Source organism: Mustela putorius, unplaced genomic scaffold (genome assembly GCF_011764305.1).
Source record: "Mustela putorius furo isolate JIRA1106 unplaced genomic scaffold, ASM1176430v1.1 tig00000487_pilon_pilon_pilon, whole genome shotgun sequence".
Classification (NCBI taxonomy): domain Eukaryota; kingdom Metazoa; phylum Chordata; class Mammalia; order Carnivora; family Mustelidae; genus Mustela; species Mustela putorius.
Window position 1 is genome coordinate 1105263 of NW_025421399.1, and position 22472 is coordinate 1127734.

General features: G+C 39.4%; 1 protein-coding gene across 3 annotated transcripts in view; it reads right to left on the reverse strand.

Annotated features, from left to right (window-relative positions):
• The window catches only part of STAT5B (signal transducer and activator of transcription 5B), a 67815-nt gene that overhangs the window by 22604 nt on the left and 22739 nt on the right, over positions 1-22472 (reverse strand). For 2 of the 3 annotated variants that reach the window (XM_045080706.1, XM_045080705.1), the window contains exon 2: positions 1663-1799. In XM_045080706.1, the coding sequence (XP_044936641.1) occupies positions 1663-1790 (128 nt within the window). In that variant the 5' untranslated portion in view covers positions 1791-1799. Of the gene's footprint in view, positions 1-1662; positions 1801-22472 lie in introns of those variants that run through there. The other variant, XM_004772698.3, reaches the window with a different exon arrangement.

A 22472-nucleotide genomic window follows, 5' to 3' on the forward strand; every position in this document is an offset into this window, starting at 1 on the left:
CCCCACATGGCATCGGGCTCTCTGCTCGGCAGGGAGCCTGCTTCCTTCCTCCTCTTTCTCTGCCTGCCTCTCTGCCTACTTGAGATCTTTGTCTGTCAAATAAATGAATAAAATCTTTTTAAAAAATTAATTAATTAAAATCTTTATGTTCTTAAAAAAACCACGCTAAGTAAAATTCAGGTTTTTTTTTTAATATCAACAGTCTTTTAACATTCGTTCGATAAGAAACTACATGGGGAATCTACTAAATGAAATTTTAAATCACCAGAAACTTCCTACTAATGTTTTTCTGAACTCTCCAAGTCATTAAAACAGAAAAGAAAATGAAAAAAATGGAAGAGCACTAGACAAGGTGCAGCTGATGTGCTTATGTTTAGCTTGGTTTTTTTCTCACTTCATTACAAGAGGTTGAGATTTTTTAAATTGCCCAGAAAATTGCCTTCCTTTGGTGCTCTCTAGTTTCCGACCAGAAATCTGCTACTAACACAGAACTGCAATTACTGCAAGGTGGCAACACTGACAGGTACACAAGCCTGCTTGGACAGTCGTAGAGTGGCCTCTTGTCCTGGGATCTGCAGGGGCGGACCCCGCCCTGCCCACCCTGCCACCCCCCACAGAGGCCTGAAGCAGCTGATGAGCCCCTCAGATCAGAAGGACAGGCTGCTGGCCACCCAACATGCTCCCAGGCCCTGAGCCTGCAATAACGTCCATTAGAAAGCTCTGTTGTCAATCTAGTGCATTATACTAACTCTGAAAGAATTTAAAAATAATTTTCCCTCTGAATATATAAACAGTAATTTGGCAAATAAGAGTAAAAACACGCCTGTTAAATCTGCCACCAAGGGATGCCTGAGTGGCTCAGTAGGTTAAGCCACTGCCTTCGGCTCAGGTCATGATCCTGGGGTCCTGGGATCCAGTCCCACATCTGGCTCCTTGCTCAGTGGGGAGCCTGCTTCTCTCTCTGCCTCTGCCTGACACTCTGCCTGCTTCTGCATTACCTCTCTCTCTGACAAATAAATAAATAAAATCTTAAAAAAAAAAAAATCTGCCACCAGGAACGTAATTATTGTTAATATTTTGGTGTATTGTCTTTTGGTCTTTATGTGTATGTATACATTCAAAAACACCAATGTCACCATTGTTAACTTTGTTAATAATACATTTTATTAAATGATATGCATATGCATACCTGAGTTGCCCCATTAAGCACTAAATTCTTTGTGGACACACAAGGGCTTTATTCTTGTTCATATGAACTCTACACCCTACAGGCACTCAAAACATATTTGTCAACTGTGGTTTATTAGCAGCAATGATCTAATGCTTTTAATAATTTTTTATTTTTTATAAACATATATTTTTATCCCCAGGGGTACAGGTCTGTGAATCACCAGGTTTACACACTTCACAGCTTTTAGCCACAACTTATTATTTATTAAAGGGAAAGAAGAAAAAATAAGATACAGGAAAAAAATCCTATTTTAAAAATCTCAAGAATTATTCCATCTCTCTAAAATCTAAGCTAGGGCCAAATAACTTTTCATGGGTCACATCATTTTTTAAAAATGTACAACTTTTAAAGTCTCCTTCATGTTCTTTCCAATCAAACCCCCAAAGCCTTGTGCTTCACTAAATATGACAGAAAAAACTGGGTTCACTTACCAAGCTTGGCTTTCAATCCACTGGGATAAATAATGTCGCACCTCGATGGGGAAATGCTGGCCATATAATGCTTGCATCTGATGAAGAGCATCACCTTGAAGCTGCTGGGCCTGTATCCACACAGCCATGGTTTCAATCTGTTAAACAAGTGATCAGTGGTTTGGGTGGGGTTTTTTTTTCTTCCCCCTTTAAATCCACTAGAATAAATAGTCACAATTTAAAAACCTAGAATAAATGCTTTTAAGCCCTTCATGGTAGAATAGATATCAGTATTCTGGAACTGAATTTTAGCTTTAAAATGTTTCAAAATGTACACATCCAGTGTGGTCATGAAAGGCATATAACTTGGTCTACGAAGTGCCAACTATAAAACATATTGAAATCCTCCAAGTGAAAGTACAAAGCCAACATTAGGAGAACTGCCTATAACTTTGGTATCACAGACATAGTTACTTTTATTCCAAACTTTAAGTAACAATAAGCAGCATTTTAACTGTAAGATAATTAGCACCTTATGTCCAGGTCGGACTCCCCTGCTCAGCGGAGAATCTGCTTTGTTGTTGTTGTTTTAAATCACTTGTTTTAGGGCACTTGGGTGGCTCAGTTGGTTAAGGGTGTGCCTTCGGCTCAGGTCATGATCCTAGAGTCCTGGGATTGAGTCCTGCATCAGGCTCCCTCCTCAACAAGGAGCCTGCTTCTCCCTCTGCCTGTCATTTCCTCTGCTTGTGGTCCCTCTCTCAAATAAATAAATAAATAAAATCTTAAAAAAAAAAAAAAAGCACTTGTTTTAGATTTGGCATTTTGACTAGAAATGCAATAAATGTGCTGCCATTTCGAAAAAGTCCCAGGAAAAGAAAAGTGAAAATATCTAAAACATGAATTAGACCCTAAGTATTATTGTCAGTTACTTAAGCTGCAATGCTTTATGCAGAAAGGGTATAGATTTATCTGGAAAAATGCCCCAAGTTTCACCTTCTGAGTTACTGCTAAGGAATTTATGAAGCAATCATCTATTAAATTACAGTATTTAAAAATCTGTGCGACAGGGACCCTAGGTGGCTCAGTCAGTTAAGCATCTGCTTTTGGTTCCGGTCATGGTACTGGGATCCAACCCCGCATTGGGCTTGTTGCTCAGCAGGGAGCTTGCTTCTCCCTCAGCCTACTACTCCCTCTGCTTGTGCGTTCTCTCTGACAAACAAAATCTTAAAAAAACCCAAAAAACAAAAAAAGACCTCTCCAACATAAAAACAATACATTCCAGCTAAGAGAACAAGAACCATTATATTCCAATAGTAGGTAGGTTTTTAAAACATGCCCTTGAGTCTAGAAGAAGTTTTATAAAACTACCATGATGCCTTCTCTCAGATTTACCTGAAAATTTTATTTATTGGGGCACCTGGGTGGCTAAGTGAGTTAAGCCTTTGCCTTTGGCTCAGATCATGATCTCAGGATCCTGGGATGGAGCCCCACATTGGGCTCTCCTCTTGGCATTCTCGTTCTCCCTCTGTCTCTCTGCCTACTTGTGATCTCTCTCTCTGTGTCAAATAAAGAAATAAAATCTTAAAAAATATATATTAAAAAAAAATTTATTTGACAGAGAGAGAGACCACAAGAGAGAACACAAGCCAGAGGAAAGAGGGAGGGGGAAGCAGGCTTCCTGCTAAGCAGGGAGCCTGATATGGGACTGGATCCCAGGACCGTGGGATCATGACCTGGGCCAAAGGCAGACAGTTAACCACTGAGCCACCCACCCAGGCACACCTACTTGAGAATTTTTCATTCAGTTGGCAGAAACTCTCTGGAATCAACCTAATTGGGATGGCAATGTTACTTTCATTACACAAGAGGGTACAAAAACTGAATCGTACTCTAATACCAGGGTCCATAATGTAGAATTTGGAAGGTAGGTAACTTGAAACCCATCCAAAATGATCTGGCTACTGATTTCCATCATTTTTTTGACTATGTTACAATTAGGGTCCAGTAAATCAGATCTTGATTTTGTTGACTACCAAAGATACACATGTGTGTTGGGAAATAAAAATCTAGTTGTAGTTGTCCGATAGTATAACACTGAGCTATTTATGGGACAAGTCAGTTAGCCAACAATGAGGTATGGGGTGGATGCCAGTTACCTATTTTAGACTTGTGCAATGCTATAGAACACTTGAGTGGCGTACAATTTTATTTAGGGCTTTTGGACATTAAGGCTGGGATCACTGTGAGATCATCCAAAACATCAAATTTCAATGGCTGAGAGTTTACTAGGAGAAAGGCCTGGATAAAAGAGCTCTCTCCAGAAGCAACTGCACATTATAATCTAACACCTGGAAGACATTTAATTGTACAATATAATTTTTAATTGGATGAATTGTATGCCAAGATTTTGGAAAACTTGAACAGAGACCAAGACATATTTTTTGGATAAAAGGATGGATGGGTGGGTGGAGAAGCTTAAGTAGTTATGTGTATGGAAGAGCAATGAAGGAATGAAGAACATAATTCAGGTTTTCATCTCTTTTAGTGCTAAGGAATTGAAAAGAAGTAGGACCTCACCATAGCTGTATTAATGATTATATGAACAATACCAACAGATACAAAAATTGTCTTGAGGACGCCTGGGTGGCTCAGTGGGTTAAGCCGCTGCTTTCGGCTCAGGTCATGATCTCAGGGTCCTGGGATCGAGGCCCGCATCGGGCTCTCTGCTCAGCAGGGACCCTGCTTCCCTCTCTCTCTCTCTGCCTGCCTCTCTGTCTACTTGTGATCTCTCTCTGTCAAATAAATAAATAAAATCTTTAAAAAAAAAAATTGTCTTGAATCCCACATTCATTAACTGAACTGACCTAAGAGACAAAAGAAGAGAAACTGTTGGAAAACATTGATCTCCTCAGACACCTCTCTGTCCGTGCAAACAACACTGTATTCTGGTCACACTGTAACCTCTTGGTCTACTTGACTTTTTTCCACATCACTTATCACTTCCTGACATTTATATATATTTGTTTACTGACTTCTCACTAGGGTAAAATCACCATGAACACAATGACTTTGTTTTGTTCATTATTTCTCTTGGGCCTAGAGCAATACCTGGCACATAAGCATTCTATAAATTTTTTATTGTTTTTGAATTTAAAAACATGTACATACAATTTGGTCAAGCCCATCAGCTCTTTTCAAAGTTATTATGGAACAAGGTATCAGTATGAAATACCAAGGCAAGAAAATGGAACAGATTTTATAATTTTGGATGAGTCTATATTAACAATATTCTATTTGTTCCTTAATAACACATGCCACAGGGCACCTGGGTGGCTCAGTTGGTTAAGTGTTGCCTTTGACTCAGATCATGATTCTGGAATCGGGGGATGGAGCCTTGTGTCCAGGTCGGACTTCCCTGCTCAGTGGAGAGTCTGCTTCTTCCTCTGCTTCTGCTCCTCCCCACACTTGTACTATCTCACTTACTCTCTCAAATAAATAAATAAAATCTTAAAAAAAAATAACATATGCTTTAATTTGTAATTTTTTTCTTTTAGTTTTTGTTAATTTATTTTTGTTTACCTTCCCCACTGAACTCTAAGGACAGCAAGTGAAGGGAGCACATTTATTTACCACTGTGTCCCTAATGCCTAGTAAAGTGGCTTGCCATGTTAAGTAATCAAGACACAATTTGCTAGTGAATAAACACATATCTGGTAAATATCTCAAATGTCCAGCTGGTTGAGCATATTACAGGTGTCATATTGCTTTAAGAAAAAAGTATGAAAAAAAAAAAAGAGAAAGCAGTACGATGATAATATGCCATATATGTAGGCACAAATACCACATATATGGGGCCCCTAGATGGCTCAGTTGGTTAAGCATCTGACTCTTTCAGCTCAGGTCATGATCTCACCGGTCATGGGACTGAGCCCCATGACAGGCTCCATGCTCAGTGCAGAGTCCCCTTGGGATTCTCTCTCCCTTTCCTCCTGCTCCTCTCCCAGTACAGGCTCTCCCCCTCAAATAAATAAATCTTAAAAAAAAAAAAAAAGTCACACTATTTTCTCTTTTTTACTAGTTTCTAGTTTTTATCAGAGTGGAATGCTGAACTCTTAGAATTTGTCAGAATATTTTTTATGGTTCTAAATATGAACATGTTGTAATAACTGTTTTCTAAAATGCCATTGAAGAAAAACAGCTAATAAATATAAGGTGGTAATCACCTTATTTTAGAAAATACAAATTATTTTAACTTCACTACATAAAAATGCTTTGATAGAGCTGGAAAGTAGATTTTGCCTATGACTAGTCAGAAATGTAAAAAAAAAGTATAGTAAATAGTACAGAATCATTTTGCATTTTAACTATTATATACACACAGAACATGAAATGGGTTACTGAAATTATCACGTAACAATTGAAAACAGGCAATTTGGAGGAGGAAAAAAACACCCCATCCCCCACTGCATCAATAGAAGCTAGAACCTAAGTAGTACTTTCCCTCATACATGCCCAAACTCTTCACATCCATTATTAAGCTATGCCTACCCCTCGCATGAGCTGGGTCTCTGTCCTTTCTCATCAGTATCCATCCTTCTGTGGACTACTACTCCACATACATAGTAACTGCACCCCTGTCCTCAATACACACTTTCTTTTGCTCATTTACAGGCAACTCCATCTTCAACGCATGATGTTCTGACAAGGAAGTGGTTTGTATCTTTGGTAAATCTTCACAGGCACTTCTCTAAAGACTGGGAAATAGATGCGCAATCTTATTTTTAGCCAAAGATGAGAACCAGCTGAGCTTTGCTTAGTTGCATTCTTAATGTTCATAAGCATTCCAAACAACCTAAACCAGCGTTGGATGTAAAATGTTGTGCTTTCCGAAAGCCTAAGGTACTGAAATCAACCCTACATATCTGGATATATCCTAGGAGTCTCAAATAAAGAAGACCTTCAGGCACTTGTTTAAAAAAAGTTCCAAAGTCTAAGCTTATAATGTTACAGGCTTATTGAAAACCATAAAAATGAATGTCTATAAATGATAGGAATGGGTAGGATTAAGGAATATTCTTATCTCAATAATAAATACCTTTTTATTAGATGCTTTCCCTTTTATTTTTTTTTTTGAAGATTTTATTTATTTATTGGATAGACAGAGACAAGTAGGCAGAGAGGCAGGCAGAGAGAGGAGGAAGAAGGCTCCCTGCTGAGCAGAGAGCCCAATGCGGGGCTTGATCTCGGGACCCTGGGATCATGGCCTGAGCAGAAGGCAGAGGCTTTAACCCACTGAGCCACCCAGGTGCCCCTAGATGCTTTCCCTTTTAAAAATAAAATACAAAACCCTGTCAAGAAAAACATCACTCTAGGGGCATCTAGGTGCCTCTGTTGGTTAAACATCTAACTTTGGCTCATGTCATGATCTCAGAGTCCTGGGATCAAGCCCTACATCAGGCTCCCTACTCAGCGGTGAGTCAGCTTGTCCCTCTCACTGCTCTTGCTCTCTCTCTCTCTCAAATAAAATCTTTTTTTTTTTTTTCAAATAGAATCTTAAAAGAAAAGAAAAACATCACTCTTTGAAGACTTCTAGAACACTGTGGCCAAAGTCATGGTATAGCTAATCTATGGGGGAAGTATAGAGTACAAGACAATAGAAAGCTCCCAACACATATATGCTAACTGAATGAATAAATTCTAGCTTAGAGTGGGAGTGGGAGGGTTAAAATGTGTGTAGTGATTTGTTTCCCTGGACTCATTTGCATAATTTAAAGCATTCTGGGGCACCTGGGTGGCTCAGTTGGTTAAGCATCTGCCTTCAGCTCAGGTCATGATCCCAGGGCCCTGGGATGGAGCCCTGTGCCCCAAGTCAGGCTCCCTGCTCAGTGGGAGCCTGCTTCTCCCTCCCCTCCTCACCTGTGCTCTCTCTTACTATCTCTATCACTATCTGTCCCTTTCTCTCAAATAAATAAATAAAATCTTTAAAAAAAAAAATAAAGCATTTTGTAACTCTTACTCTCCATTCCACCACCACCACCACCCCATCCCATCACACCCTAGGACCAAAGTCTTTAAAATGAGGTTAGAGTTTTGAAGACAATGGTGAACTCACCTACAGAGTTCTGTAAGATTTAACTTCTTACACCTTTGTGCCTCAGTTTCCTTATTTGTAAAATGGTACTAATAATATGCCCCTTGGGGAGTTATTGTAAAAAATAAGTTAATGTATGTAAATGCTTAAAACAGCACCTGGTTCAGAACAATATTGAGCAATTATGATCCATCAGCCTACATACTGGATAGTATTGTGTCAATGTTAAATTTCTTGAGACTGAAATATCCCCATCTCCAACTTTAACTCACTTCAATAAACCTTTTCAAAGTCAACCCTCCATAAAGAATTCTTGCTACCTTTCTCCTTAACCAATATCCAGCAGTATAAACTTCACCTTCCTTTTAAAAGATGGAATTCCCATTTCTTAGTCAATTTTATTGGCAGATGGACTTATATAGATGAGAATGGAAGGATGGTGGTGGGAAAGCACTGGGAGAGCTGTTCTCCCGCCTCTGAATGAGAGAGCCAAGAATTGTGAAGGGCAGTGTAACAAGAGTAAGACTAAGTATACTAAACTTTAAAAGGAAAAAAAAAAAAAAAGAAAAGAAAAGAACATCCATTCCAATGTACCCCAGCAGAGAGCTGTACCTTTTCCTATTCCTTCCAAGGACACATCTGACTCCTACTAATTAAATTATGAATTATTAGCAACAAATATTTTGATTCATCCAATAAATGAAAATAAATTTCAGGGGCGCCTTGGTGGTTCAGTTGGTTAAGCATCTGCTTTCAGCTCAGGTCATGATCCCAGGGTCCTGGGATCAAGTCCCACATCAGGCTCCCTGCTCAGCAGGAGTTGGCTTCTCCCTCTCCCTCTGCCTGCAGCTCCATCTACTTGTGCTCTGTCTTTCTCTGTGGCAAACAAATAAATAAAAGCTTTAAAAAAGTAATAAAAAATAAAAATTTTCAGAAATATGATTAAAAATGAATTAAATAACATTTATTAGTGTTATTTTCCACCATCCAGATTTATAATTTACTGTCATTTACTGAATATCTAACTATATTATTTACAACAGCAAGAGCTTTTATGAATCTACTCATTTAATCCTCACAAAAATACTAGAAGGTAGGCACTATTATTATCTCTATTTTATTTTATTTCATTTTTTTTAAGATTTTTTAAGATTTTTATTTATTTGACAGAGAGAGATCACAAATAGGCAGAGAGGCAGGCAGAGAGAGAGGAAGGGAAGCAGGCTCCCTGCTGAGCAGAGAGCCCGACGCGGGACTCGATCCCAGGACCCTGAGATCATGACCTGAGCTGAAGGCAGCGGCTTAACACACTGAGCCACCCAGGCGCCCCTATTATCTCTATTTTATAGATGAGGAAATCGAGGCTCAGGACTGTAAAATGGTATAGGTTTGGAAAACAATCTTACAGTTCTTCAAAAGGTTAAATATGGAGTTACTATATGACCCAGTAGTTCCGCTCATAGGTATATGCCTAAGGGAACTGAAAACCTATGTCCACAAAAATTTGCACACAAATGTTCCAAATGGCATTACTCATGGTAGTGAAAAGGTAAAAACAAGCCAAATGCCTATCAATGAATGGATGGATAATATGGATATAAATTAAAAACCAAAATGGAGGGGCGCCTGGGTGGCTCAGGGGTTAAAGCCTCTGCCTTCAGCTCAGGTCATGGTCCTAGGGTCCTGGGAACGAGCCCCCGCATTGGACTCTCCACTCAGCAGGGACTCTGCTTCCTCCTCTCTTTCTCTGCCTGCCTCTCTGCCGACTTGTTATCTGTCTGTGAAATATATAAATAAAATCTTTAAAAATAAATAAAATGGATAAAAGGGAACATTATTCAGACACAGAAAGAAATGAGATAGTGATACATGCTAAATGAAAGAAGCCAGACAAAAAAAGCTACATGTTGTAAATTCCATTATATGGAATGTCCAGAATAGATAAACCCATAGACACAAATTAGGCTGGTGCAATAATGTGGAGTGACTCTTAAGAAGTATGGGTTTTGGGGCTCTTGGGTTGCTCAGTTGTTAAACATCTGCCTTCGGCTCAAGTCATGATCCTAGGGTTTTGGGATTGAGACCCACGTTAAGCTCCTTGGTTGGCAGGAAGCCTGCTTCTCTCTCCCCAATCGCCCCTGCTTGTGTTCCCTCTCTCGCTGTGTCTCTATCAGATAAATAAATAAAATCTTTAAAAAAAAAAAAAAAAGGAAGAAGTATGGGTTTCTTTTGGGGGTGAAAACTTTGTTCCAGGTACCATACTACTGAGGGGCACCATCCACACTGGATCTGGGCAGACCACTATATAGGAGGCCTCTGACCTAAGGACTTTGCGGTGGTTTGTCATATTATTTTTTGTATTTTTCTACATGTTTATTATATTTCATAATTTTAAAAAAGTATAAGAAATATGGCAAGGCTCTGATTTGGGCAAAGGCTTGGGCTACTTGGCAAATGAAACAGAAGACAGATAAACATTGCTTCTGATTAGGAAAGTCTAAGGCAAGGAACCAGGATTCAAAACTATTAACCATATCAGCACCATTTAATGACTGAAGACTTTGGACAGAATATAAAGAGCAAGTTCCTTCATTATGTTTACTGCCCTACTGTCAATACCAACATTATTACATAGACTCAGCGCTCATGGTCACCTAGTAATAGGAACTTGGAAGGATGGCAAAATATTAAATAGCAATAATAATGGATTAAGACTTTGCTCATATTAAAACTGGACTAAAATCAAGTAAGAAGGTTTGAGTATAACTATCCCATCTAGAAGTAGGTCAATACCAGAGCCATCTGCTCTTTTAAAAAAAAAAAAATTCTAAATAGTACTGTATAAGGAATCAGAAAGGTAATTCTCTAACAAAATCAGATTATTAAACAGATGGGAAGAGAACAGAAAGAATGATAGTATTTGGCTCACAAAGAGACAAACAAGGAAAAATTTGCCCAGGCAACACGAGATGATAGTATTGTGGGATGACAGTCATAAATCTTCACATCACAGCCAAACCATTACATACTACTTTGGGAAGAAGAGAGAGGGGAAAGTGTTGGGTGGTGGGGAGGGTGGAGAGGGAGAAGTGGAGAGCAGGTAGAGAGAGGGGAGGAAAGGGAGAGGGGAGCTATCTCTAACTATACAGACCAAGTGTTAGTCAGTGGATTATCACATGTTTAAAACTCTCACCTAAATATAAGATATCTTAGCCAAAAACACGATTTCAAAAATAAAGAGAGTGGACTCAGACAAGGATCATCACAGCCGCAAAAACCATCGGGTTGTACTTGCTGGGAACAGGATAGTCACACAGTCTCAAAGTACTACCTCACATATTGCTTATTATTCATAAAGAGGAAAAGGCATAGTTTCAGTGGAAGAGGTGATGAACAACACCTTAACAAAATAATTAAACATCCCCAATCATGGAACAAACGGACAATACAGTAGTCCCCCATTATCTGTGGGACATATGTTCCAAGACCCCTCAGTGGATGCCTGGAACCACAGACAGTACCAAACCCCAAACAGTATGTTTTTCCTACACGTACATACCTAAGATAAAATTTAATTTATAAATGAGGCACAGTAAGCGATTAAAAACAATGGCTAAAAATAAAATTGAACAATTGTAACAACATACACAATAAAAGTTATATGAATGTGGTCTCTTCTGCTCTCTAAATATCTCATCACACTGCACTCACCCATCCTGTGATGGTAATGCTTACATGACGAAGTGAGCTGAGGTGAATGATGTAAGCATCATGTACACATTAGGCTACTATGAACCTTCTGACAATATGTCAGAAGGACCATGGGTAACTGAAACCTCAGAAAGCGAAACCACGGATAAGGGGGGACTCGTTGCATAGACCTCAGAATGCGATCTACTGAAAAGAATACACAAACTAAATGTTCCACCTCTACTCATGGAATAATCAGACAAATTCAAATTACAAAACTCTTATGAAAGATAGAAAAATGTGGAACTATCCTAGATTAAAGGAGACAAAAGAGACACAATAACTACCTAGAGTATAATTTAAAAAATAAAACAAACTACATCTCTAAAGGACACCCCAAAGACAATTAAAAATTAAAATTTTAAATTCAGATTAAATTTAAATACAGCCTATATACTGGATATTATTGTGTCAATATTAAATTTCTTGAGATTGATAATGGTACTGAGGTTATACAGGACTGTTCTCAGTAGATACGTACTCAAGTATTTAAGGGCAAAACATGGTCATGATGGCTATAACTTACTTTCAAAGGAAAGAGAGGGGAGGGGGTGGAAAGGAGCCTGAAAAAGCAAAGGCAACAACTGTTAATAACTGGTCAATGTAGACAAGGTGTACATGAGCATTTGTTGTTTCATCCTTTCAATTTTTCAGTAATTTAAAAGTTTTCAAAATCAAAATCAAGGGCAAAAATTGCAAAAAAAATAAAAAAGAAAAGAGAAACAAACAAACAAATAGTAAGAGTAGAGTTTTGAGTCCTATCTTGAAACTGTCCCTGGCAGTACATAAAAATCTGGGCTTCTCAGACTTTGTGCTGAAGCTGGTAGGACACTGTTATACAAATCAGGCTCCTTCATGCCAAGCTGTCCTGCAGTTTGAATACACATGCATTATCATTATCTCTATGTTGAAATCCATTAGGCAACTTGAACAGCCCATTTGGGAAGAAGCTACATCAATACCATTTTCCAGATAACTAAAAACATTTGCCGCAGCCCACAAATAATGCCCATCTGCATTATGGAAAAGTAAGAAATGATCTGAGACTGCCATGTAGCCCTGTGTTAGCCTCAGAATTTCTAATGAAGTTTTATATCTGGACCCATTTTACACTGTTAATCAAGACCAACTCATCTTAGAATGTGGCTTTTGTATAGTTTGAATCCTTTAGTTCAGGAAATAAAAATTCCCCAGCCACAGCAATATACTGATTTTCTGTACCACTGAGATGAAAGATAATCCCTTCCTTCTTGTTTTGATTTTTTAAAGGGCACTTTATTAGTAAATCTACATATGTTCCCAATATTTTCCTCTTTCAAGTTCATAGCTTCCCTCTTGCCATTGAGAATTACAGTATTAAGTTTTCACTTAGCAAACTGCTTTGAAGAGCACCTTGTACTAGGTCAACTCCCAGGGACAACCATTGGTTAGATCCTGTAATATACAATAGTAAGAAACTAGAAACAACCTAAATCCAAAACAGGAGGATGGCTAAACTGTAACATATTAATCTGATAGAACATTGTGCAATTTAAATGAAATATAAAGGCAATATTGAAATATAAGGCCATGGAGATACATTCTTTAAAAATATAAAGAAAAGAATGTTAAATGAAAAGTGTATACAATACATATGCTAGAGGACAAATAACAGAGAAAGGTCAAAGAGAATTATAAACAGTTGTTCCATTTAGGTGAAGGCATTTTGGTATAATTTTTTTTATAGTTCTTGATTTACTAAATTTTGTTTAAAATGTAAGATCTGAAATATAGGTTTAATGAGCATGAGCAATTAGTATAATTCATCCCATAGGATGGTTCCATAAAGGGACATGCAAAAGACATAGAAACAAATATTTCCCACAAAACAATATCCAGGTTATAGCATTTCCTTTCAAATTAGGTAGTCCTGATTTCAGTAGGGCATGAAATAGTAAAAAAAATTCAGAATGATAATTTTTTAAAAAGAAGTGCAGGGGCAGGGTGCCTGGGTGGCTCAGCTGGTTAAGCGTCTGCCTTCAGCTCAGGTCTTAATCCTAGGCTCCTGGGATGGAGTCCCACGTCAGGCTCCCGGCTCTGGTGGGAAGCCTGCTTCGCTTCTCCCTCTCCCACTCCTCCTGCTTGTGTTCCCTCTCTCACTGTATCTTTCTCTGTCAAATAAATAAATAAAATCTTTATTTAAAAAAAAAAAAGGAGAAGAAGAAGTAGTACAGGGGCACCTGGGTAGCTCAGTCATTAAGCACCTGCCTTTGGCTCAGGTGATGATCCTAGGGTCCTGGGATCAAGCCCCGCATCTGGCTCCATGCCGGGTGGGAAGGCTACTTCTTCTCCCTCTACTGCTCCCCCTGCTTTGTTCCCATTCTCACTCTCTGTCAAATGGATAAATTAAATATTTTTAAAATTATTTTAATGGACAGAGAAAGAGGGAGAGAGCAAGCACAAGCAGGGGGAATGGCAGGCAGAGGGAGAAGTGGGTTCCTTGCTAAGTGGGGGCTGATGCAGAGCTCAATTCCAAAATTTGGGATCATGACCTGAGTTGAAGGCAGCACCTTAACCAACTAAGTCACCCAGGTACCCTGATAAATAAAATCTTAAAAAAAAAAAAAAAGTTCGCTTTCTTTTTTTAAATGATTTTTAAATTTATTTATTTTGTGATAGGGTGCACACAGGCACATGAACCTGGGGAAGGGCCAAAGGGAGAAGCAGGCTCCCAGCTGAACAGGGAACCCAAAGCAGGACTCCATCCCAGGACCCTGGGATTATGACCTGAGCCAAAGGTAGACGCTTAACTGACTACCCCGGCGCCCCAATTCTATCACTTTCAAATATGTAGCAACATAATATGTTTTCAAATAGTAGTTCAAGACTATTAATGGCTAAGATTAATTTGTAATTTTGCCATCTATTTATATTTCATTTAAACCCCTTAAAATGCCTTGCATTCAATAACTGTTCATTTTATTCTTTTGTTTAGTAAAATCTTCTTTTTGAAGTAGTATAAAAGTAAATGGCACAAAAATATACTTTGAAGTATTTGCCTTTGTCCAGAAGAAACAAAAGAGTGTCTTTGTGGAGAGTAGAAGAAAAAAAATTAATAAAACTTTGGTATTTTTGAACTTGAGGGATGAATTTATAGATATTCATTATATTCTCTTATTTTGTGTGTGTTTGAAAATGTTAATACCAAAATGTTTAGAATACCAATAGGGGAAAAAAGAAGGGGGGTAAACCATAACTTAGACCAGGTTAGGATTAGTAATCTCAGGGGTAATGGAGTTTGAATTTAGGAGGTTTTATTGTGACTTCTAAAAGAAACATGGAAAATAGAAAAGAAAAAAAAAATGTTTGGGAAAGTTATATTTCAAGACAAGAAATAGTACATACTTAGGTTCATATTTGGCTCTTTTTTCTTCCTTGATATGACTAACTGTCCCTGTAAACTTGTACCAATTGTAAACAGAATGAAATACACAGAACACCACTCACAACAGTGCAAGAATTGCTTTTCAAAACTATACTTCCTTTATCCTTAATGATGCACCTGAACACAACTGGCCTACGTAAAGGTCCTTGATAGTTCAAAGGTAATAATTCAAGGCCACTGAAGATTATAGTTAGAAGACCAGATCCCAGAAAGCCTTAGCCACTGGTTCCTCATTTCGCTCCTAGGCCAACAGAACTGCAGGATAGTCTTCCTGTTACGTTGATACTGACTTACTTTGTGCCAAGAACATATACCCAAAGCCTGGCTAAACTGCCTAAGCACACCCTCTGGGATACTTCACTGTCTCAGGAAGGCTGAACAGATTAGACCAGTTTCCAAAAACAGAGAAGAAATATTGTAGGGAAATCTCCCTAAGGAAACCCTGAGATAATTCTCCCTACGCTACTCTGTATCTTTTCTGCACATCGACACTAATGCTCACCCAACAACCTATACTATCAACAGCAAATACTAGGAGTGAAACAAATAATATGATGGAAAAGCACACCTATCCAGTGAAACCCAACTAAGGGGAGAACACAGTATTCTGCCCTCTTTTCACATAGCTGCGTTCTCTGCATTTACCAATAATCATAATCGACTTCATTTTTGCTTACAGAGAGTTACTTGAATATAAATCATTTCAAAAAACAAAATAAAAAATGAACCTAAATAGGTTTTGGTTAAAATAATGGAAGATGAAAATCCTCTCTTTAAGAGAGGGCCATCCCATCAGCTAGTTCCTTTGTTACTCACTGGCTGATATTCCATTTATTAACCTATCTGCAGCCTTCTGAAAATAATGTCAGTGTGTGGAGTGTAATACTCACTGTGTTTCAGTAAAACAAGTCCTTAGAAAACATGGTCCAACAATGGGTAGCAGGTACATTAAGAAGCTAATTCTGGGGGCACCTGGGTAGCTCAGTTGTTAAGCAGCTGCCTTCAGCTCAGTTTGTGATCCCAGGGTCCTGGGATCAAGCCCTGCACTGGGCTCCCTGCTGGGTGGGAGGCCTGCTTCTCCCTCTCCCACTCCCGCTGCTTGTTCCCTCTCTCACTATATCTCTCATTCTGTCAAATAAATAAATAAAATCTTTTTTAAAAAAAGGCTAATTGTGAGGTGAAATGACATTTTTTAGAGGATTTTATTTATTTATTTGTCAGAGAGAGAGAGAACGCAAGCAGGGGAGTGGCAGGCAGAGGTAGAGTAAAAGCAAGCTCCCCGCTGAGCAAGGAACCCGATGTGGGACTCGATCCTAGGACCCTGGGATCATGACCCAAGCCGAAGGCAGACGCCCAACCGACTGAGCCACTCAGGCACCCCTGAAATGACATATTTTTTAAAAGATTGTATTTATTTATTTGAGAAAGAGACACAGAGAGAGCATGAGTGGTGGGGGTGGGGGGAGCAGAAGGAGAGAGAGAAGCAGCCCGCTGAGCAAAGAGCCCGGCATGGGGCTTGATCTCGGGTCCCGGAAATCATGAATTGAGCTGAAGGCAGACACTTAACCAATTGAGCCATCCAGACACCCCATGAAATGACATTTAAATAAGAGTTCAGGGCGCCTGGGTGGCTCAGTGGGTTAAGCCTCTGCCTTCGGCTCAGGTCATGATCTCAGAGTTCTGGGATCGAGTCCTGCATCGGGCTCTCTGCTCGGCAGGGAGACTGCTTCCCTCTCTCTCTCTTTCTTTCTCTCTCTGTGCCTACTTGTCATCTCTCTCTGTAAAAAAAAAAAAAAAAAAGAGTTCACATCTTTGGGGCACCTGGGTGGCTCAGTTGTTAAGCATCTGCCTTTGGCTCAGGTCACGATCCCAGGGTCCCAGGGATTGAGTCCCGCATTGGGCTCCCTGCTCAGCACAGAGCCTGCTTCTCCTTCTCTCACTCCCCCTGCTTGTGTTCCCTCTCATTTTCTCTCTCTCTTTCAAATAAATAAATAAAATCTTAAAAAAAAAAAAAAGAAAGAAAGAGTTCACATTTTTTAAAAATCTAACTGGCTTTTCAGGAAAAAAGACTGTACAGTATAAGAGTTACTACTGATACCAAGACATTCAACATTGAGATGCACTAAAATTGTGCACAAAGTAATTGTCCATGTATACCACAGCATTAACATTGGGACTCTGCAATACAATACAAATACTTTTACTAAAACAAACTACTTTTTCCAGAGACACGTTCTCCCTTGCTGCATATCGACTACCATATCTACACAACTTAGCACTGTGAACTTGAATCCTTGTTCCTACACCACAGAACAGAGGCAGTGAAAGACTCCCGCCTCTTAACCAACAGCTTGTGCCCCAAGACATCAGCCAGGATCATGGTATGTATGTTCTTTCACAGGCTGCACTGTTACAGGAAGAAGCAAAGAGCAGCGATTTCCTTCCAAAAGGTCAGCTGCCTCAGACAGACCAAACAGAAAGCAGTTAATTCTTGCCAACTTCCCCTCCCGCTTCTGCAGCTAGTACGCAAGAGCATTTGGTTTCCAGTAAAGCTCCAGAGAAAAACAAACCAAGTGTGAGACTCAGAACCAAGGCAAGCTAAAGTGTTTCACTTGACAAAAAGACAGTAAGATCACAAGCAGCTACACTTTTTAAACGGCAATGGAACTTTTAAGAGCTACCAGATTTAATGCAGACTTAAATGTGAGGAAAAGAACAGAATTGGAACCAGTCCAGGTTTTATACTAGTGCTCAAGAGTTCACCTAAAAATAAAATGGTATTTTGGCCATAATAAATGTGACAACATATGAGGTCCCCAGTTGATTGATATAAAAATAAATCTTTAGCCTTCCTCCTCTCAAACTAAAGTCCTATTAGTCGTCAAAAATGCTAAGGCACTGGCCAGATTCAGTGCTGACCACCAGTAGCATAAACAAGCATGCATACAATAATTATATAGTTTCTTAGATCAGACATGGAAAAAAGACCATATGATGAATAACAAAAAGAAGAGGATAGAAAATAAGATTTTAAATCTTCTTTTTTTTTTTTTTTTAGAGATTTTATTTATTTATTTGACAGAGAGAAATCACAAGTAGATGGAGAGGCAGGCAGAGAGAGAGAGAGAGGGAAGCAGGCTCCCTGCTGAGCAGAGAGCCCGATGCGGGACTCAATCCCAGGACCCTGAGATCATGACCTGAGCCGAAGGCAGCGGCTTAACCCACTGAGCCACCCAGGCGCCCCGATTTTAAATCTTCTTTAGGGAAAAAAAATCTTCTTTAGGTAGTGACCCTGAATAGTTATAGAATAACACTGAAGATCTCCCACCACCCCCCAAAGAAAAAACACAGCATTCTCACATAGACTTTTTTTTAAGTTTTTTTTATTTATTTGAGAGCGAGAGTGAGAGATCATTCTCACCTCAGTAGGCAGAGAAGGCAGGCAGAGAGAGAGAGGGGAAAGCAGGCCCCCCACTGAGCAGAGAGCCCAATGCAGGGCTCGATCCTAGGACCCCGAGACCACGACCCAACCTGAATGCAGAGGCTCAACCCAATGAGCCACTCAGGCACCCCCCACACAGACTTCTTTAAATTAAGCAAGCATCCATACATTCAATCTTCCTGGAGACAACAAAATTAGTCCTTTAGAGTATAAAAGTAAAGGAGAAGGAAGGACAAATGAAGACATTTTAAATGTTCTCAACCAGATGGATTCCTGGCGTAGCTATCTACAAATAGCTTACAAGAAAATGTGATGGGTCCTGCAGAAGGGCTCCTACAGCACGTCATAGGGCTCTGTGTGGCTTCTACCTCTTTAGTTTCAGGTTGTGGTGGCAATGGAGACAGAAGGCTTTTTCTGAGAGAAGCTCTTGTTCTAAAGATTCTAGGCTTTGATGATGGAGAGTATGTAACCTACTCTTGAGAATACCTTGCCTGAAACGAAGACAGTCTGAGGTTTAAGGAAAAACTTATTAGTTTGTTACATATGCTAAATTAACTGCTGCTACCCAACGAGAAACTGTTTCGTGTTGGAAACAAAATAAACTATTAAATTCCCAAGACTGTCCTGTACTTAATCATCAAACCTTAAAAAATAAGAAAGGAATTTGCATGGGAAAGGAAAAAAAGAGGGTACAAGCCCTAGGAGGAGTAATAAGAGCAATACTAGTCACGGTAAACATTCAAGGAGCTCTTACTACACTATGTACTGTTGTGTGCACGTTACATGCTTCCTCAGCTAATCCTCATGACAAACCTATTATAATCCCCCTTTTAATAGATGATGAAACAGGTTTAAGAGTTAGGGAATTTGCCTGAAGTCCTGCAGCAAGCAAGCGAAGGAGCTGGGATGAACACGTAGGCTGCCTGCCTTCAGGGCTCATGCTCTCGAAGACCCTTCACCTAATGCATGACATGATATCTGTAACTCAAGACTGCTTTATGATAAAAGCTACAAAGTAGAATACTACAAAGTACAACTCACAAATAGGTATGAAAAATTATTTAGCAATCCAAAAATGTTTTAAATGGGACTCCCCTTTCCTAAAGATCAGAGACTATCGAGATGACCACCCTTCAAACACAATCAAAGGAAGCCAGCCATATTAGGTGTTTGGTGGCTCACCTTCACTCCTCGAAATCAATCAGAAATCACCTAAACAAGAGGCACCCGGGTGGCTCAGTTGTTACATGTCTGCCTTTGGCTCAGGGATCAAGCCCCACTTCGGGCTTTCTGCTGGGCGGAAGCCTGCTTCTCCCTCTACCACTCCACCTGCTTGTGTTCCCTCTCTCACTGTCTCTTTCTGTCAAATAAATAAATAAAATCTTGAAGAAAGAAAGAAAGAGAAAGAAAGAAATCAGCTAAACGCTTTAGATTGTAAAACAGAGCGGGAGGAGAATAACGAGAACTGTTCTGGAAGTGGGTTACTTTCCAATGAGGCCAAAACCTAGATCCTGACCACCTGTGGTCAGAATTAGCACTGCGACATTTCCTATAAGAAGCAGAGTGGTTACATTTGTTATATTTGTTCCTGAATTCCTTACTGGGTTTCCCTTAGATACACTACTATCCATCACCAGAGACCATTCTAAACTCGGGTTTTTCTGCTGGCAGGAAACACTTCTCATTAAAGGGACAATATCATTAATACAAAGGAGACTAGTGAAAAGTTCTGGGGGTAAGATGGGATCTTAAAAGCTACTTGGGGTGCCTGGGTGGCTCAGTGGGTTAAAGCCTCTGCCTTCGGCTTAGGTCATGGTCTCAGGGTCCTGGGATCGAGCCCCGCATCGGGCTCTCTGCTCAGCGGAGAGCCTGCTTCTCCCTCTCTCTCTGCCTGCCTCTCTGCCTACTTGGGATCTCTGTCTGTCAAATAAATAAATAAAATCTTAAAAAAAAAAAGCTACTGAAGTCAGTTATCTCAATATAACTGTTCACTTTACATCAATAACTAAACATCAACTTGCCTAACACCGATGCACATAGTTACAGACAAGGTGTAAATGATAAATCCCTGTGATAATTGATGCACACTAATATGAAAAATATAGAAATAATTATGTTACTGTGCTCAGTGCAGAATATTAATTGAATATTAGGAAATCATGTTGGTTCACTAATCCATGCCAAGAAATAGTAGTTACTCTGATGTGGAAGACAACTTCTGAATTTAATAGTGTTGTGCAACATGTCAAGGGAAGATTTGAGACAAGGGCACTGGGCCATTCCATACTCTCATTAAAGGTGACTCATACAATCTTTAATATCTCTAGCTAAAAAAAGAATCAACACAATACTTGTATCCCATGCCTTTTTATTATTTTGATCATCCCATTTGCTTCAAGATTTATTTATTTATTTGAGTAGGTGGGGTGGAGGGGGTGGGGGGGAGCCGATGAAGAGGGAGGGAGAATATCAAGCAAACTGCTCTGAGTCCAGAGCCCAACACAGGGCTCGATCTCACGATCCAAGCTGAAACCAAGAGTTGGACACTCAACCGACTATACCACCCAGGAGCTCCTTGAACATCCCATTTTTTAAAGATGGAATGCTGGAGTGCCTGGGAGGCTCAATTGGTTAAGCAGCTGCCTTCGGCTCAGGTCATGATCCCGGGGTGCTGGGATCAAGCCCCACATCAGGCTCCCTGCTCATCAGGGAGCCTGTTTCTCCCTCTCCCTCTGCCTGCTGCTCTGCCTACTTGTGGTCTCTCTCCATCTCTCTAATAAATAGACAAAATCCTAAAAAAGAAAAAAAGATGGAATGCTTTACCCCTCTGGAATTAGAATTTATACTACACTCTGGGCATAAGATCCAAAGCAATTTTGAGTTATCTGTTACTCAACTACTAGACTAGAAGTTATCCCAAGGCAGGAACTATCTCATTCATTTTGATTTCCTCAACACAATACTTGGTACATAATCAATAACTGGGTGTCAAATATAATTTTGGTAGACCCCCATGTTACAAAAAGAACTTAAATTGGGGGAAATGAATGGTAGGTCAGTTACTCTCTTTAAGATGTTATTTTTGACACCGTGGAAGTCATTAACTTGAATCCTTATTACAGGAATAATGGGACTGAATCACACTTTATAGAAACTGTGACGGAGGTTTTGACTCATCACTGTAGCTAATCAAGATAAATATAATTGCAATGTACCATTCCATAAACATCGTGACAAGTTTGTAAAATAGAGCTCACAACTCATTGCAGCAATTTCAAAGAGGAGAATTACATGAAATACGATGGTGCTAATAAAAGCTGAAATTCCAAAGAAAGCTTCTCCTTTATGCAAATTAAACTGTTTCTTTCCTTTAATTATGTCTCAAGAAAGAAGCTGAGTAAAAACGGAAAGCACAACATTTATCAACAATTCACTCCTTTGGTTACCAGGCATACTACCAAATAAAATCCAGAAAGATTTATTATTGTGCCAAAACGAGATGATGAGGTTCTACATCTAGAATGTAAATTAACGTTAGAAGGATGACTCAGGACTAATGGCATTGGTCTGATAGACACTGAACCTATTTTTTAATCTCCTGAGAGTTCTTCACTCATGGGACCAAATGCCAACTCAGGAAGATATTTCAGTAAATACAGCCACCTTTGACTACAGACTATTCTTTACTTGAGATGTCTTTCCATGAAGCAAAGTAAATTTAGTAAGTGAAAATATAGTCTTGAATTGCTATGGATGTCCCCTACCCCTGCCAAAAATGACAAGCTGCTTGCTCAAAAGCTGTCACTAATTAGCAGCTGCTGCTGTAAAGAAAACCAAAGTAAGTGCCAATAAAAGCATATTGAACTGCAAGAGAGCCCTATAACAAGGACTGGGAGATACAAGAATCTATTTGTGACCAGTAAACTTTATAAATACTGGCAATGTAAATTTAGAAGTGGGGGCAGGGCAATAATGGCAATATATATCCTTTCATATTTTAAAAAAATCCATTTTTGCTATGAATTTTTTAAAAAGTTTTTATTTATTTGACAGGGAGAGAGACAGTGAGAGAGGGAACACAAGCAGGATTGTGAGAGGGAGAAGCAGGCTTCCCACAGAGCAGG